The 17,892-nt window shown below is 41.4% G+C and overlaps 2 protein-coding genes across 2 annotated transcripts; both read left to right on the forward strand.

Moving 5' to 3' along the window:
- Positions 1-885: 885 nt before the first annotated feature.
- On the forward strand, positions 886-6,219 carry LOC116046695 (olfactory receptor 1019-like). The gene is made up of 3 exons (XM_031295092.1): positions 886-1,540; positions 1,899-1,930; positions 5,800-6,219. The coding sequence occupies exons 1-3, from the start codon at positions 886-888 to the stop codon at positions 6,217-6,219; spliced, it is 1,107 nt and encodes a 368-aa protein (XP_031150952.1).
- A 9,000-nt stretch (positions 6,220-15,219) lies between these two features.
- On the forward strand, positions 15,220-16,200 carry LOC116046696 (olfactory receptor 10A3-like). The gene has a single exon (XM_031295093.1). It carries the CDS (start codon positions 15,220-15,222, stop codon positions 16,198-16,200), a length of 981 nt encoding a protein of 326 aa, XP_031150953.1.
- The last annotated feature ends 1,692 nt before the right edge of the window (positions 16,201-17,892 follow it).

Genomic DNA, 17,892 nt, shown 5'->3' on the forward strand with positions numbered 1-17,892 from the left:
TTAAAAAGCAAGAATATCTTGGACCTGGGAACACTGGGCTCGGGGATATCGATGCATCGCACACACACACACGTAGTCAGTGTGTGACACAGCGTAGCTCCCTTTGGACCCTGTGTGTACAGGTTGCTGCTCTCAGTGTGACAGCAAAACAGGATAAAAGTTCAGCTGCTGCCTCAGTCTGCTGTAGGTCAGGGGGGGGTGCTGTGTATTATTCTAACTCCTAAATTTACATACACTGATGCAAAGACTGTTTTGTGAATATTTGTATGACTAACTAACTAGACAGACAACAAGACTTATAGCCACACTATATAGCACTGTTTATTCTGTTAGCTGATATATGTACTGATTTTCTCAGCTATTATAGGTCACAAGTAAACAACTTCCATAAATTGTGAAAGCTTTTGAGACAGGTTTATTGCAATTGCAAGGTTTTCACTTGTGGAAAAGGACGTTTGATTCTCTATCCTTTGTGAGCCTTGTTAACCTGGACACATCTCTTCTTTATTCAACTGACATTTTGTTCAATGACAAATGTTAAGTTGGTTGTTGATTTAGTTCATGTGACACTGACCTTTTTCCACCCATGTCTATTTGTTTGACATGTATTTTTAACTAAATGAAATGTGTTAGGTGCGCTGAATATTTTCAAGCAGAATTGTCTGCAGTTACTGTACATGCATGCAAGCTTATTGTATGTTTTGTGTCTTGCTAAACTGTTAAAATAGGACATTTTGCTGAGAACATTTTAATATAATTTACTGTACATTGTACATCTGTTTAACCCTCCTTTCCCTTCATCACTCAATTCTCATATTTTAATCTCATTTACTGTACCTCAATCTGTTTTCACTTCTCTTCTTCCAGCTCTGCTGTTGGTCAGACATGAAGAGCAACAGCAGCCTGAATCCTTTGTATTTTCAGTTCACTCTGTTTGTAGACTTTGGGCCCCTCAGATATCTGTTCTTCAGTCTGTGTCTGTTGCTCTACATGACTGCTGTCTCTGCTAACATTGTCATTATTCTGACAGTCTGTCTGGAGAAGTCTCTGCATCAGCCCATGTATATTTTTATCTGCTGTCTGTCTTTTAACTCTCTGTACGGCTCAGCCGGCTTCTTCCCCAGGTTTCTGACTGACATTCTGTCTGACACTCATTTGATCTCACGTCCATTATGTTTCATTCAGATATATGTTATTTACACCTATGCATCATGTGAGGTGACTATTCTGAGCATCATGGCCTACGATAGATTTGTTGCTATTTGCCAGCCTTTACACTATCACAGTAAAATGACATTTAAGATGGTAACACATCTTGTGATTTTTGCCGTGCTCTACCCTGCATTTGCTGTGGGTTTCATGTTGTATCTTACTGTTAGATTACCGTTGTGTGGCAATAAACTGAACAGGCTTTTCTGTTCCAACTGGCCTGTGGTTCTGCTCTCCTGTGTGGACACAACTCTGAACAACATAGTAGGTCAGTTTGTCACGATAACAACCATCTTCATCATTCATCATTCATCTTTGTTTCCTTTTGGATGTTTTATTATAGAAAGTGTATAAAATCAATGATCTAGATAGTCTTACTTTTGTTTTTGTGTTACTTATGGATGGAATTATACAGACAATAATTATTCTCCATTTTGCTAACCGGACATCACTTAGTGTCCACTCTTGCTGTAAAAAGCTGTGCAGCTTCAGGTTTATGGATGCGCTCTGCTGTCGACATGCGGAAGCAGATGTGACGCGTTTGAGCTCCGTGTATTTCCTCAGTAGTTTAGGTTTTTTCACCTCCGATGTAGAGCAGCGTAGATCTAGTAGCTATTTAACTTGGCTGGATACATGGTTAAACCTAATTTGCTCTTACCAGTGTATCGCCATGTGTACTTTGTGCATAGCAATCCCCGCCAATCAGATCCATAACATTCCGGTAAGATAGTAAATATGGTTTACATATTCTTTATCACTCATTCCCCGAAATACCAAGGCAGGCCTGCCTTATTGGACGCTATGTTCTTTATAACCTGCCATTTTCAGCTTGTAACTCCCTAGCTCGAAGGTTATTGTTTGTTTCCCCTAGCCACAGGATTTTCAGGACAGCAACTATTACGACCCCTCCCTTTCTGCCTGCTGTGGTTTCATTGGCCTCCTTCTGCAGGAGCTGTCAGTCTGGGAGGGTCAATCAGGTAATAGGCTGACACCTGTGTAGGCCTCAATCTATGCCTCAACCTAGTTGATATCTACCAGACCTCAGACAGACTATATGATTATCTTCTCGGCTAACGTCTGCCTGGAGAAGTCGCTGCATTAAACATTAAATGAAATTAACTGTTTGCACAATACAGTAACGTGAGCTATTTAAATTAGCTGGATAAATGGTAATCGTCATTGGCTCTTACCAGTGTATCGCCGTGTGTACTTTGTCCACAGCAATCCCACCAATCAATCCCAAAACGTCCCAGTTAGAGAGGAAATGCCGTATACATATTCTTTGTAAATCTTTATAATCATTCACCGAAAGAACCAAGCAGACCTGCCTCATTTCACAATCCAAATCTTTTTTTAAAACTCGCCATTTTCAGCATGTAGCTTTCTAGCTTGAAGGTTGTTGTTGTTTTCCGTAGCGACAGGGTTTTAAGAACACTAACAGTTTTGACCTCTCCCTTTCTGCCTGCTGTGACATTATTGGCCTCCTCCTGCAAGGGTTGGCAGTCTGGAAGGGTCAATCAGGGTCCATCTTCTCTGCAAGCCGGAGTGTTGGAGGGAGTCCATGATGAGGCTGACCACCAGGGGCAACAGCGAACATTGTATCTTGCAAGACAGAGGTTCCATTGGCTGAGTTGCTGAGTGTGGCAGGTGTATAAAAGTCGCCATATCATCCGATGGGAAATGGCTTCTGTGAGAGGATGAACAGGACGTTGGGAAACATGATTCGTGCACTGCCTCCAAAAGCAAAGCACAGATGGCCTGAATATAATGCAACATAAACAACACATAGGCTATACAAACAACAGACACCATCAATAAAGGACAAAAAATAATACATACTACACAGAAGACCACATCTCACAATGAATTATTAACAAAGCCTATAGCAGCAAGAACAAAAGATTTTTTTATGTCTGCATTTAGGCAGACAGAATCTGCGGCCAGACGGCAACAACATAAAGTAGCTGTTCAGGGGGTAGCTTATATCTGCCAGGACTGACTGGGCCTTCTTCAGGGTCTTTATCTCATATAGAGAAATTAAGTCAGCCAGAGAGTTGTGGGAAATTTTGCCACACACTTTAGTTATGTATTGCAGCCTGTTTTTTTTTAAGAGTGAGGGACCCAAACCAGCTCACAAAGGCAAAAGAAAGAATAGTTTCAATAAAACAACAATAAAACATCCTCATAAACGTCTTATCGACATTAAAATTGCGAAGTTTACGATAAAAAAAACATGCGTTGGTGTGACTTTTTTACAGACAGCTTCAACTTCGAAGGTGAGTTTGTCGTCTATTATAATACTGAGGTATTTGTATTGCTTCGCCACTTCGATAACTTGAGCATTAATAAGGGTAGGAGAGAGGGTGGGGGGATTCTTCCTAAAGTCGATCAGCATTTCTTTAGTTTTTGCCGCGTTAATGTTCATAAAAGACAACTTGCACCACTCTGTAAAATCATTTAAAGTAGTGCCATACTCAGGGTCGTTGTGCATCAGCAGCGACACTATTACTGAGTCATCAGTAAACTTAATGATATGATGCCTGGTGTGCTGACTTTGGCATGCATTTGTATATAAAACAAATGAAATCGTGGAGAGGATGCTGCCCTGAGGGGAACCGGTGGAGGAAAAGACAACATTGGTAAGATGCTATTCACTCTCACACGTTGAGACCTGTCAGTTAAAAAGTTCATCAACCAACAGATAAGGGTCGATATTAAAAGTACTCTTTAAGGTCCCTGCTAAAATATGTGGTTGGATGCAATTAAAAGCTGAAGAAAAGTCAATAAAAAGCAGCCGCACAAAGCACTTTGCACCCTCAAGATGGGTATGGATCAGGTTAAAAAGAGTACATGCTGCATCTTCCGCTCCCCGTTTTGGTCTGTAGGTGAATTGAAATGGGTCTAGTAGATCCTGTACAGAGTTCAAAAGTTCGTCCTTCACGATCTTCTCTAACGTCGTCATAATGAGGGACGTAAGTGCCACAAGCTTAAAGTCCTTAAAAGACTCTGGAGCATTATTTTTAGGCACCGGAACAATAATTGAGTCTTTCCAAAGGTTAGGAACGGTGTGGAGATGTAAGGACATTTTGAAAATAAAGCAAAAAATGTCTGCCACCTGTTCAGCACAGTTCTTTAATATACGGCCTCCAATGCCGTCGGGGCCGGGACTTGTCCTTTCCTTAATACCTCTGAAGAGTGTCAGGACCTTATTTCTGTCAACCTGGACATTACTCTGCCCAGGGGCAACGTTGTTAAAGCCTGACAACTCCTCACTAAAGTCATAAGTATTAAAACCATTATAGAAAGTGTTCAGTTCATTTGAGAGGGCAAAGTCTGACATGCCATTGAGGGAAATCGGACACTTCCTAAGGCCTTTTTATACTTCTGCGTCAAATCTACACCGTAGCTACACACGTAGGTACGTGAAGACACAAACCTACGCAGCACCCTATGCCGTAGCCTGACGCGCACCTCTTGAAAAATGTAACTACACGTCAAGGCGACGCAGAACGCAAGGACTGTGATTGGTCAGTTAATACATCATTTCCGGCGTGTAGCTTTTCCGGTTTTCCCGTCCCTCTATAACACCATTGTTTTGCCCGGCGTTGTTTGTTTCGTAAAAACAACAATGGATCAAGTTGAGGAGCGTCTTATAGAAGAAGTAAGAAAGTGCGACCATCTTTATAACTCGTCTTCGGCGCACTACAAAGATTGTCAGATGGCAAACAACTCATGGAGGGAAATTTCCCAAAATGTTGAACTGGACATCACGGAGTGTATGAAGCGGTGGAAAAGCCTGCGGGACAAATTTGTTCATCTCCGCAAAAAGCTGGCGCCAAGAAGCGGTGATCCAGGTGGCAAAAAGGTGCCTGCTTTATACCATTTTCTGTCCTGGCTGGCACCCCATGTGAAGCACCGGGACACAGAGTCGAATTTCGCATCTATGGTAAATATGAGTTCATTGTTTACCTCTGTTTTGTGTGGGCTACTAAGCGAGCTAGCTAACAATGCTATCAGGTTGTCCAAATACATGGCGCCATGGTAATAGTAAATACTAAAATGTGAGGGGTGTACTCACTTTTGTGAGATACTGTATATTTCTTACTGTTCATTCTGTTTTTTACTCATTGTTCTTTATATGTTAAGTCAGTGTTGTACTTTGAGAGCAAAAGATTACCGGAGTCAAATCCCTTGTTTGATAACACAAACCTGGCCAATAAAGCTGATTCTGGTACAGTGAATAATACTCCGTTTTCCATAGTCTGTAACGTCTGTGCAAACAAAATGTAACATAACATAGCATGCTGAAAATGTTGGTTTGATATGTTGTTTTTATAGCGCTAAATTCATTGTTTACCTCTGTTTATGTGGGCTACTAAGCTAGCTAACAATGCTATCAGGTTGTCCATATACGTGTCGCCATGGTACATAGTGCATAGTCTGTAAATGTTGTTGTGATATGCTGTTTTCATAGCGCTGCTAATTCCATATCTTATAACAGACTTCTGGTCGCAAATCACACTGCATAGACCACAAATGTAATTACCTGCACAGACAAAGACCAACCAACTCTCTCTTTGTCTTTCACAGGAACAGACCTCAACAACAACAACATCCTCAGATTCCGACTCTGTGCCATCCTCTTCACCTACTGAGCCATCCTCAGTGTCCCCCCAGCCACCAGCCTCACCTCCACAGCCATTGTCAACCCAACTACCACCACCTGTGTCTGCTGTGTGTGGGTCCCCACTTTCGATGCTGCCAGAGTCACCTGTGTCCCGAGTGGGGTTGAAACGGAAGAGGAACCCGGATGACTGGCTGGTAAAGCAGATGGCGCAGCTAGATGAACGCCGGATGGACCTCCAAGAGAAGCTGGTGCAGGACACCGGCGACGAGTGCAGCAGATTTGCCCAGGCACCTGCTGATCTGCTACGGAAGGTGCCAGAGGGCCGGAGGTCTGATGTCATGTTCAATGTGTACAAGATGCTGTATGACAGCAGACATGACTGAACATTTGCACCCTTGTGCAGCAAGACTGAACATTTGCACCCTTACTACTGATTCAGTGCACTTTTGTAAATAGTTAAAATTTTCATATGTTGTATATTACAGTAAAGTTGTGTGTTGTTTTTTTAATATTTCTTGTACTTAAACCGTTGCCCTTTGTTTTTGGCACTTTACTTATTTTTACATTAATAAATCTAAGTTTGTTTTGAAATAAGTTTGTTTATTTACAATTCAACATTCATGTTTACATCGTGGTATCATAATCACAAAAAGCTTCATTGCCAAGTACGTTTTTTACATGAGGAACTTGTTTTGTGTTGTAGGTACATGTCACACATTCTCTAAATGTAAGAAGGTTAAAATCAAGTATTAGAATATAAACAATATAAGTATAACATATATACACATAGCAGTACAGCAGAGTAAGTGACAGTGACATGTAAAGCCAGAGGTGGAGTGTATATATATATATATATATATATATATATATATATATATATATATATATATATATATATATATATATATATATATCTCAATCATTGACCAAGTGTGCCACGGCACACTACATCATCCTGCCATGGCACAGTTCCATGTGGAGACTGAAAAAAAGCCTTCAGGTCATTCCGAACAGCTATGGCAGCTCGGGTGGAACGGGCCCTGGACATCTGTGTTGGATCTACAGGGGCAAAGTTTGTGTCGTCTGCCACCATTCTGCGCCACTCTCCATGCTGCACCGTTCCATCAGAGTCACAGTCTGCAAAATGTGGGGGTACGTATCGGCTCCCTGGGGTGCTTGCTTCGTTTGTGGAGGTGAGGTAGTTATGCAGTACCACACACGCTTTAACTACACTCACAGCTTTGTCTGACTGGAACTCAATTGGTCTTCCCAGATTTCTCCATTGCGCAGCCATGATGCCAAAGGTATTTTCAATCACCCGCCTTGCTCTGGAGTGGCGGTAGTTGTAGATTTGTTTGTCCTTGGTCATGTTCACTCCTGTTAGGAAAACGGAGTATTATTCACTGTACCAGAATCAGCTTTATTGGCCAGGTTTGTGTTAACAAACAAGGAATTTGACTCCGGTAATCTTTTGCTCTCAAAGTACAACACTGACTTAACATATAAAGAACAATGAGTAAAAAACAGAATGAACAGTAAGAAATATACAGTATCTCACAAAAGTGAGTACACCCCTCACATTTTAGTAAATAAAGTACTGATACTATATAAGATACTGTATAACCAAAAAAGAATACTGTTAAGTATGCAGTATAACAATACAATTTACATAAAATATCCAATAACAGAGAGGGATCAATCAATCATAAGGTATAACAAACACGTCATGAAGCCACAATGTACTATGCTTTAATTTATTGTATTTACATACCTGGAAAAGGACGCATGAGATTGCAATGTAGGGGGAAGGCAGCATCAGCAACGATAACGTGGGGGATTTGAACTCCGGTCCCAGGAAGTTGAGCTGGTTGGGGCAGATTCAACTGGTGATCCAGCAGCATCGACCCAAATGCACTCTCTTTGAAAACGCCACCATCGCTCTGCTGTCCATATCCTCCCATGTCCACCATCATAAACCGATACCTGGCATCACATGTTGCCATTAGAACAATGGAGTCTTTGTAATTAAAATAGTCACTCCCGGCATTTGGTGGTGCCTTGACGTTAATGTGTTTCCCGTCGAGGCTTCCAACGCAGTTCGGGAAGTTCCAAAGTCGCCAAAAATCTGAAGCCATGGCTTCCCACTGGTTGGTTGAAGGGCAGGGTGTGAGTTGCTTGTGCTCAGCATGTTCTCAACTTTGTCCTTATAGTTGAGTTTTGCAAGCTTAAGTTCCTTTTTAGGTTGTTTTTGAAATACTCTATATTGAGTCATGTTACCTTGGTTGAAGCTAATATTTCATTGATTAATTATGCTTTTAACAGATTTGGATACTAAATCCTCACAGAAGGTGATGTAGCTCATCAATGTTCTTATATTCGTTTTTAAATAGATCCCAATCAGTACAGCAGTAGCATTCCTGTAGACACTGGATTGAGTCCTCTGAAACATACCGGAACCAACTTTCGTTCCGGCTTATGTCTCTTCAGTACCGGTTTGTAGGACGGAATCAAATAAACAGAGTTGTGATCAGACATACCAAGTGGAGCTTGGTACCCCAAAACAGTCCAACTCAAAATCAGAGAGTGGATCCTGATCTTTGAGCCACGTCTCTGTCAAGGCGAGGAGACAAGCGGTTCTGTATTCTGAAAGGAACTTTACTTTTGCCTGAAGCTCGTCCACTTTATTTCGAAGGGACTGGACATTGGCGAGGATAATTGAAGGAAGAGGTATCCGACGATGGCCTTGTCGCTTCAGTCTTTGCCGTACACCGCCGCTTCTCCCCCTTTTCCTCACTCCTGTCCTGGGTGCCCAACTCTGGTTCTCTGCGGGGGCTGCCGACCGGATGATCTCTGGTGGAAGAGCCGCCTGGGAGTCCACGATGTCCGCATCGGAGTTACACAGGAACAGGAGAAACTCGTGGGTATATTGGGGGGACTCCTTTTGTTCGCAGAGTACGCCCAAAAGTTTGCATAAGAGCATAAAAAGGATAAAACAACCCATCAAACTAAGATGAGTCATTGTTATGACCGTCACACGCAGATCAATTAAAAATCCAAGTTAGTAGGGACGCTAAAACCAGGTTAAACGTTAAAAGACAACACTCTCACTCTGCACTCTGCTGCTGCCTGTCGCCATTGCATGAAACAATGGACTATGCTCGTTTCCTTCTCATGTTTGGAAGAGTGCCAAGGCTTCCAATTGACATCATCTTCAGCTCTGTACTTGACAACCCAGAGGTTGCAGATTATGATCGATAAGTCCAGTCACTGCGGATGGACATGAAAGAAGCTATGGACATAGCACAAACTATGGCGTCCAAGGAGTTTCAGCGCCACACTGACCTATACAACAGGAAGATACGTGGGGCGTCAGTGGATGTGCGGGACCATGTGTTGCTGGCCAACAAAGGGGAGCGTGGAAAAAGAAAGCTTGCTGATTGCTGGGAGAATGCCATCTATGTAGTGGTTAAAAAAAATGATGAGAGTCACACCTTCAAGATCCAGCATGCTTCCACTGGTCAGCAGAAGGTTGTACATCGAAACCTGATAATGCCAGTGAACTTTCTTCCTTTGCCTGATGCTATTCCTTGGATGAAGTGGATGTGACGTCTGTATCCAGCTCTATGGATCCTGATGATGAGAGGGAGGTGGTTGCTGATGTTTCTGTTGACTCTGCAGAGTACAGGACTAGGGCTAGGTGTCGACCCTGCCATCTGAGACTTCCAGTAAGGCAGAGCTGGAGGATGATGGCCACACTGAGCATAGTGATGTCGGTCGGCAGTTTGATGCAGTGACTGTTCCATCTGCCGGCATTTTTGGCTAGTCACCTCAAAGCCTATCACAGTCTGATCCCTCCATGGAAGTGGTTCTGACGACAAATGGTGGTTATGCTTACTCTGTCGACGACTCAGCTGTTGCTGATTACTCCCTTTCAGGCATTGAAAATCAGGGCATAACGGACACTATTAGTACTCCACCATTAGCAGTGGCTAGGGGTGAGGAAGTTAGCGACTTTGTCAGATCCAGGGCAGGGAGACTGTTGAAACCTGTTACCAGACTTATTCAGATTATGTATAGGAAAACTGGGTTGGTATTATAGATGCAAATAGATGCTACACGTGTAGAGAAGTGCTCAGTTTCTTTACTACTTGAGTGTTGTTGTTTTCGTTTTTCATTCCGACAACTTCAACTTGTTCTGGGAGAGGCCCAGCCTGCTGAAACATGATGGTCTCCACCCAAACCGACATGGAGCCAGGCTGCTATCTGACAACATAACGACCACACTGAAAGTTAAGTATTGACATTCTGTTGAAAAGATTCATGCCCCCCAGGTATTGATCTTAATGACACTTTACAAGTGAATGAATCTGAAAATGTTTTCTGCAGGGTAACATGTAGTACTAGTACTATTCTAGTTATAATCAACAATAGACCATACAAAGTGTTGAATCCCCTAAGTAATAAGAAGTTGACTGCAAACATAGTCAATTTAGCATCCAGTTCACGTCAGCCACAACCTGCCCCAAAAAACGAGACAGTGTCTGTAACTCGACTCAGATCAGTTAAATCACAGGTAACCAAAAGAGGGGCAATACTTAACAACCTAATTGGAATTACAACTACCACTGCAATGATAGAACAGGATAGGAAAATTAGATGCGGTCTACTAAATATCAGATCTCTGTCTTCTAAAGCAATACTAGTAAACAAATTGATATACGATAATCAAATTGATCTATTCTGTCTTACTGAAACATGGCTGGGCCATGAAGAGTATGTCAGTCTAAATGAAGCCACTCCTCCCACTCATATTAATACTCAAATTCCTAGAGGCTCAGGCCGAGGAGGGGGAGTTGCAGCCATATTTGACTCAAACCTGTTAATTAATCCTAAACCTAAACTAAATTATAACTCTTTTGAAAGTCTCGTTCTTAATCTTCAGCATCCAACATGGAAAACAGTACAGCCTATTATATTTGTTGTTGTCTACCGAGCTCCAGGTCCATATTCTGAATTTTTATCATGTGTAGTCCTAAAATCAGACAAAGTACTTATTGTAGGTGATTTTAATATCCATGTGGACGTTGACAGCAATAGCCTTAGTACTGCTTTCAACTCACTGCTAGATTCAATTGGTTTCAGTCAGAGTGTGCATGAGGCCACGCACTGTTTTAACCACACCCTTGACCTTGTGCTGGCATATGGCATCAAAATTGAAGATGTAATAGTATTCCTGCAAAATCCTTTATTATCAGACCACTTATTAATAACTTTCGAATTCTTACTACCCGACTATACGAAATTAGATAAAAGCTTCTACACTAGAAGCCTATCTGACAGTGCTATAGCTAAATTTAAGGAAGATATTCCAACAGCACTAAACTCATTACCATGCCGTAATATAAGGATCTTTATGTAAACTTTAGTCCCTCTCAAATTGATAATTTCGTAGACGGTGCTACGGCCTGCCTACGGATTACTTTAGACTCTGTTGCTCCCCTTAAAAAGAAGACGATGAAGCAAAGGAAACTAGCACCTTGGTATAACTCCCAAACTCGTAAATTAAAGCAAATCTCGCGCAAACTTGAAAGTAAATGGCGTTCCACCAAACTGGAAGAATCTCGTTTAGATTGGCAAGACAGTCTGAAAACCTATAGGAGGACCCTAAGAAAGGCCAGATCAGACTATTATTCATCACTAATAGAAGAAAATAAGAACAACCCAAGGTTTCTTTTCAGCACTGTAGCCAGGCTGACAGATAGCCACAGCTCTGTTGAGCCATCTATTCCTATAGCTCTTAGTAGTGACGACTTCATGAGTTTCTTTAACGATAAAATTATAACAATTAGAGATACTATTCATCACCTCTTGCCCTCAACCTCTAATGGGTCACCTTTAACTGACAGACTGCTAGAAAGAACGACTAGACCTGACATATACTTAGATTGCTTTTATCCTATAAACCCTCAACAATTAATGCTAAAGGTCTCTTCAGCAAAGCCATCTACCTGTCTCTTAGACCCCATCCCAACGAGGCTACTTAAAGAAGCGTTACCCGTGGTTAACACTTCATTACTAGATATGATCAATATGTCTTTATTGACAGGTTATGTACCGCAGTCATTTAAAGTAGCTGTGATAAAACCTCTACTGAAAAAACCCACCCTCGATCCTGAGGTCTTAGCCAACTATAGACCTATATCTAACCTTCCCTTTCTCTCCAAGATCCTTGAGAAAGTAGTCGCTAATCAGTTCTATGTGATTTTCTACATAGCAATAGCTTATTTGAGGACTTTCAGTCAGGATTTAGAAAGCATCATAGCACAGAAACGGCACTGATGAAAATTACTAACGACCTTCTAAGTGCTTCAGACAAAGAACTTGTTGCCGTACTTGTCTTATTAGATCTTAGTGCTGCATTCGATACTATTGACCATACCATCCTGTTACAGAGACTGGAATATTTAGTTGGCATTAAAGGAATCACACTAAGCTGGTTTAAGTCCTACTTCTCTGATTGATCGCAATTTGTTAATGTTAACAATAAACCCTCCAATTACGCTAAAATTAACCATGGCGTTCCTCAAGGCTCAGTGCTTGGACCAATTCTATTCTCCTTATATATGCTTCCTCTAGGCAATATTATTAGGAAACACTTAATTAACTTTCACTGTTATGCGGATGACACCCAATTATATCTGTCAATTAAGCCAGACGAAACCAGTCAGTTGGCTAAACTTGAAGCATGCATTAAAGATATAAAATCATGGATGGCCTACAATTTCCTGATGTTAAACTCAAACAAAACCGAAGTTATTGTCCTGGGCCCGAAACACCTATGAACCTCATTAGCCGACGATATAATTACTCTGGATTGTATTGCCCTGGCATCCAGCACTACTGTCAGAAATCTAGGAGTTATTTTTGATCAGGATATATCCTTCAATGCCCATCTAAAACAAACCTCTAGAACAGCCTTTTTTCACCTTCGTAACATTAAAAAAACAGACGGACCGAAGGCTCTTTGCTGCCGATGGCCCGCCGCTGATTCAGGCAACACTGTTTTGTTGTATGGTGTCATAGCAATGACTACAACTCACAGCGCTGACTGATTATTTCTGGTTCAAAAACCACTCCAGCTGAGTGGGAAGGGGCCATTCCACTTACCAGTATTGTTATTTATTATCAATGTATATTTATTGGCTCAAGGGCACCCTCTCTCTGCACTAGTTAAATGCCACTCGCTGTTGTGTATTCATTGCCAGTTATGAGAGACGTGCCCAAGGTGAGTTGCCGAATGCAGCACAGAGTACACATAATGTGTATTTATATCCGTATATTTATTATATGAACATATGTGCACTGTGATTTATGAACATATTAATAATAACCACAATCACAAGTGGATTGTTGTACCTTTTCAAGTGCTAAAATTTTAAAATAGCGGCATAATGCACTTTCTAGCTAGCCTCTGTGCTAAAATAACATGCCATTATTTTGCAGTGTGCTGCTGTGAGCCAAATGTATGACTGACCAGTACATACTCTGTTCCTATTCAGATAATTAAGGGACCCATCGCGGCGTAAAGATCAACAAGTCTCCCGCTCGTCATTCGTCCTTCTACACACAACGCAGAGACGAGAAGTTGCTCAAACCAGCCAGTCATAGATGTGCGACTGAGCGTGGTTATTCTTGGATGTATACACCTTAACCGGAGTATAGACTGGTTAAGCGTCTGCGCATGCTCCAACTGCCCCTTCCCACTCAGCTGGAGTGGTTTTTGAACCGGAAATAATCAGTCAGCGCTGTGAGTTGTAGTCATTGCTATGACACCATACAACAAAACAGTGTTGCCTGAATCAGCGGCGGGCCATCGGCAGCAAAGAGCCTGCGGTCCGTCTGTTTTACTCTCTGCCGAGGCAGCAGCAGACACAGGGAGATGGTTAAACAGATTGTCCATCTCCGGGGAAAGGGACCAAGCAGCCCCCGCTCCGGTTTTTTTCTGATTCCATTACTTACCACCCTTAATGTTTTTGTAAATTATTATCTTGTTTGTTATATATATATAATAAACTTTCATTAGCACTTTAATTTGACTGGTCTCCTCTCTTTGTAACATGGTTTGGGCCGGTTTATAATAATCCCGGACGAGCCCCCACTTGTCAGAAATACAGTGACCTCCTTCAATTTGCCATCCTGTTTTTTATTTACATCATGCAAATCTGGTCTGAGTTCTCTGGTGTGCCCTCTAGTGGAATCCTTTAGTAACAAGCGTAGTACATGGGCAAGTATGTGAACAGTTCCTTTCACGATGCAGCAGGGTGACTATGTTAATGTGTGGTTAAAAAGCAAGTATATCTCCTCGGGGGCGCCCAGGTAGCTCAGTTGGTAGAGCGTGTGCCCATATGAAGAGGTTTATTCCTCGACACAGAGGCCCAGGGTTCAAATCTGGTTTCTTGCATATCTTCCCCCTCTCTCCCCTTTCATGCTGTCCTGGTGATTAAAGGCGGAAATGCACAAAAAATGATCTTAAAAAAAATAATAATACATAATCTCCTCGGCCTTAGCAGTCTGGGCTCGATTATAGCAACACACACACACACACACACACAAACACACACACACACACACACACACACACACACACACAGGAGTAGTCAGTGTGTGACACACTGTACCTCCCTTTGGACCCTGTGTGTACAGGTTGATGCTCTCAGTGTGACAGCAAAACAGGATAAAAGTTCAGCTGCTGCCTCAGTCTGCTGTAGGTCAGGGGGGGGTGCTGTGTATTATTCTAAAAGTTTACATACACTGATGCAAAACTGTTTTCTGAATATCTTCATGAATGTATTAACTGAAAAGACCACATGCATAACATAAACACTATATACAATATATTGTATTGGCTGATAACAAATGATTTCTCAGTTATTAGAGGACACAAAACAACTATATAATAACTGTGAAAGTTTTTTAGATTGCAATTCACTTGTGGAAAATGATGTTTTGAATTTGCATCTGTGATAACCTGGATACACCTCTTCTTCATTGAACTGAAATATTCTTCAAATGTTGAGTGTTTTGTGCATTTAGTTCATATAACACTGACCTTTTTCCACCCATGTGTACTTTTGAACGTCTTTTTTACCTATTTGAAATGAGTTAATTATGCTGAATATTATCAGGCGCAATTGTTAGAAATGTGAAGTTTATGCAACTTACATGCATGCAGGCTTATAGCATGTTTTGTGTCTAGTGTTAAAATAGGACATTTTGATGCACACATTTTAATATCATTCATTGTACCTCAATCGGTTTTTTACCTTCCTTCTTTTTCTCCATCACTCGCACTTCTCTTCTTCCAGCTCTGCTGTTGGTCAGACATGAAGAGCAACAACAGCCTGAATCCTTTGTATTTTCAGTTCACTCTGTTTGCAGACTTTGGGCCCCTCAGATATCTGTTCTTCAGTCTGTGTCTGTTACTCTACATAACTATTGTCTCTGCTAACATTGTCATTATTCTGACAGTCTGTCTGGAGAAGTCTCTGCATCAGCCCATGTATATTTTTATCTGCTGTCTGTCTTTTAACTCTCTGTACGGCTCAGCCTGCTTCTTCCCCAGGTTTCTGATGGACATTCTGTCTGACACTCATTTAATCTCACGTCCATTATGTTTCATTCAGATATATGTTATTTACACCTATGCAGGATATGAGCTGACTCTCCTCGGCATCATGGCCTACGATAGATTTGTTGCTATTAGCCAGCCTTTACACTATTACAGTAAAATGACATTTAAGATGGTAACACATCTTGTGATTTTTGCCGTGCTCTACCCTGCATTTGCTGTGGGTTTCATGCTGTATCTTACTGTTCGATTACCGTTGTGTGGCAGCAAACTGAACAGGCTTTTCTGTTCCAACTGGCCTGTGGTTCAGCTCTCCTGTGTGGACACAACTCTGAACAACATAGCAAGTCAGTCTCTTGTGATAACAACCATCATCATCCCCCTGTTCTTTGTCCTGTACACCTATCTACGTATTCTGCTTGTTTGCAGGAGAAGCTCATCTGAATTCAGAGGAAAGGCGTTACAGACCTGCCTGCCTCACATCGTCACATTTGTAAACTATTGCATCTCAGTGTTCTGTGATCTTCTGCTAAGTCGATATAGCATTGATGAAATGAATCCATTTGTTATTGTTGTTTTATCCCTGGAGTTTTTGATCATTCCCCCCATTAATAACCCTCTAGTTTACGGCCTGAATCTGCCTCAAATCAGACGAGTGATTTTTAGCTTTTTCAAAGATACAGAAAATGATTCCTGCTTCATTATTTTACACACAACAAGCACAGAGAGAAACTAAAGAAGCTTTAATTCTGTTATTCACATAATGGGCTTCTAGAATATAGTACCGCCATTTTAACTGTAGCGATATTGTGTTTGTTCACATTTATTTTAAACAAATCAGAATATAGGTAAAGAAAATAGATCACTCTCCCCCCTTACCACATTAAATATATGAATGTGTTTTATATGCATGATCCAAATCATGAGACTAAAATACATCTTAAGGACTCATATTGAATTATATTTTGTGACCAAGCTTAAATGTTATTTCTGTATATGATCTATCATATTCTGTATGTAATAACACACATCTCCCATGAGAAATAAATAATACGATATGCTGCTTAATAACAATACGTGTTTGGCTTAATGATTGTTTTCTTCTGGCACAAGTAGTTATTGTCTATTATATTATATCAACTTTTCAACAACAACAAAATCCACCGGATCTCATTAACCTCTCCAAAGGAAAAAGCTGCTAACACGTAAACAACTTGACCAAACTCTGGAGGCCTGACCTCACACATGTTGTTAGACTTTGTTTTGCTCAAGTCATGTGACTCTGTCATAATGAGAACGCCACACGGAGAGCAAAGACCTCCGCCAAGGCTAACGGTGCATTCACGTGCTCCTCTGATGGCCAGGGGAGGGGCTAGGTGGGGGGCATGGGGTGGCACCGGCCGCCCCTTAAATATGATTGGTGTAGCTGGATTTTGTAATTCCTTATTATCAGGTTGCTCTCTTTTACGACTCTCCATTTGCCAAAACACTGACGTGATTATTTATCAAGTGCGGATTGTTTTTGATAATTTTCTTTTTTTGTGTGCTTACATGGACTTCAATTCAATACTTTATTGCCATACAGTATAGTTGTTGGCAGAACAACAGACAATCACAGCATACCAATTTAGACACATAATAAGAAATTAACACTTAAAGGGGCGCTAGGGGTCCCGGAAACCTGTTGAAGATCTCTGGTTTAAAGGGGCACTATGCAGTTTTGGCAATTTCTTCGCTGTTTTCTCGCTTTTTGCTCGCAGGTTTCTCTATAGAGCTCCCCCTACAGCTTCAGAATAGATATTTGGCAACAATGTCGTAAACACTCGTTGGTGACTCTCCCCTCCCTCCCATCTTCTCCCTCTGGTCATGTGCATTTGTTTTCAAAGAAGCTGGCGAACGCACGGAGCCATCTCCACTGAGGTTATCGAAATATTACCCTTCTCTCCCGGAGCCGTAACATTATTCTTTTTTCCTACAATGGCCTGAGAACACTGTTGGAGCAGAAGCAACTAGCGTTTGCCAACATCAAGCTGACAAGAAACTCTGTGGCAGATAAAGTTTCTGATCAAAGATACTTACAAGTGCAACAGCAAGAACGCCAGGTCAGCATCAGATTAGCAGGCTTCTGTTTGTCTCAGTTCTCGCCATTCAGAAAACGCAGGTCCGATGTTTACTCGTGTCTGACTCCTCTCTCGGTCAGTCTGCCGTTTCCTCTTTCTCATCATACACAAGTGAGAGCAAGAGTGTTTATTTATTTATTATTTATTTTATTAAATGACTGATAACATGTTTCAGAAAATTTTTGACTGCAGTCTCCTTACACACCACTAGGTGACAGCAAAACTATTGAAATAATGTCAATTAAGTCACTTCTGTTGTGTGTGTGTGTGTGTGTGTGTGTGTGTGTGTGTGTGTGTGTGTGTGTGTG

Source organism: Sander lucioperca, chromosome 8 (assembly GCF_008315115.2).
Source record: "Sander lucioperca isolate FBNREF2018 chromosome 8, SLUC_FBN_1.2, whole genome shotgun sequence".
In the NCBI taxonomy this organism is placed as follows: Eukaryota; Metazoa; Chordata; class Actinopteri; order Perciformes; family Percidae; genus Sander; species Sander lucioperca.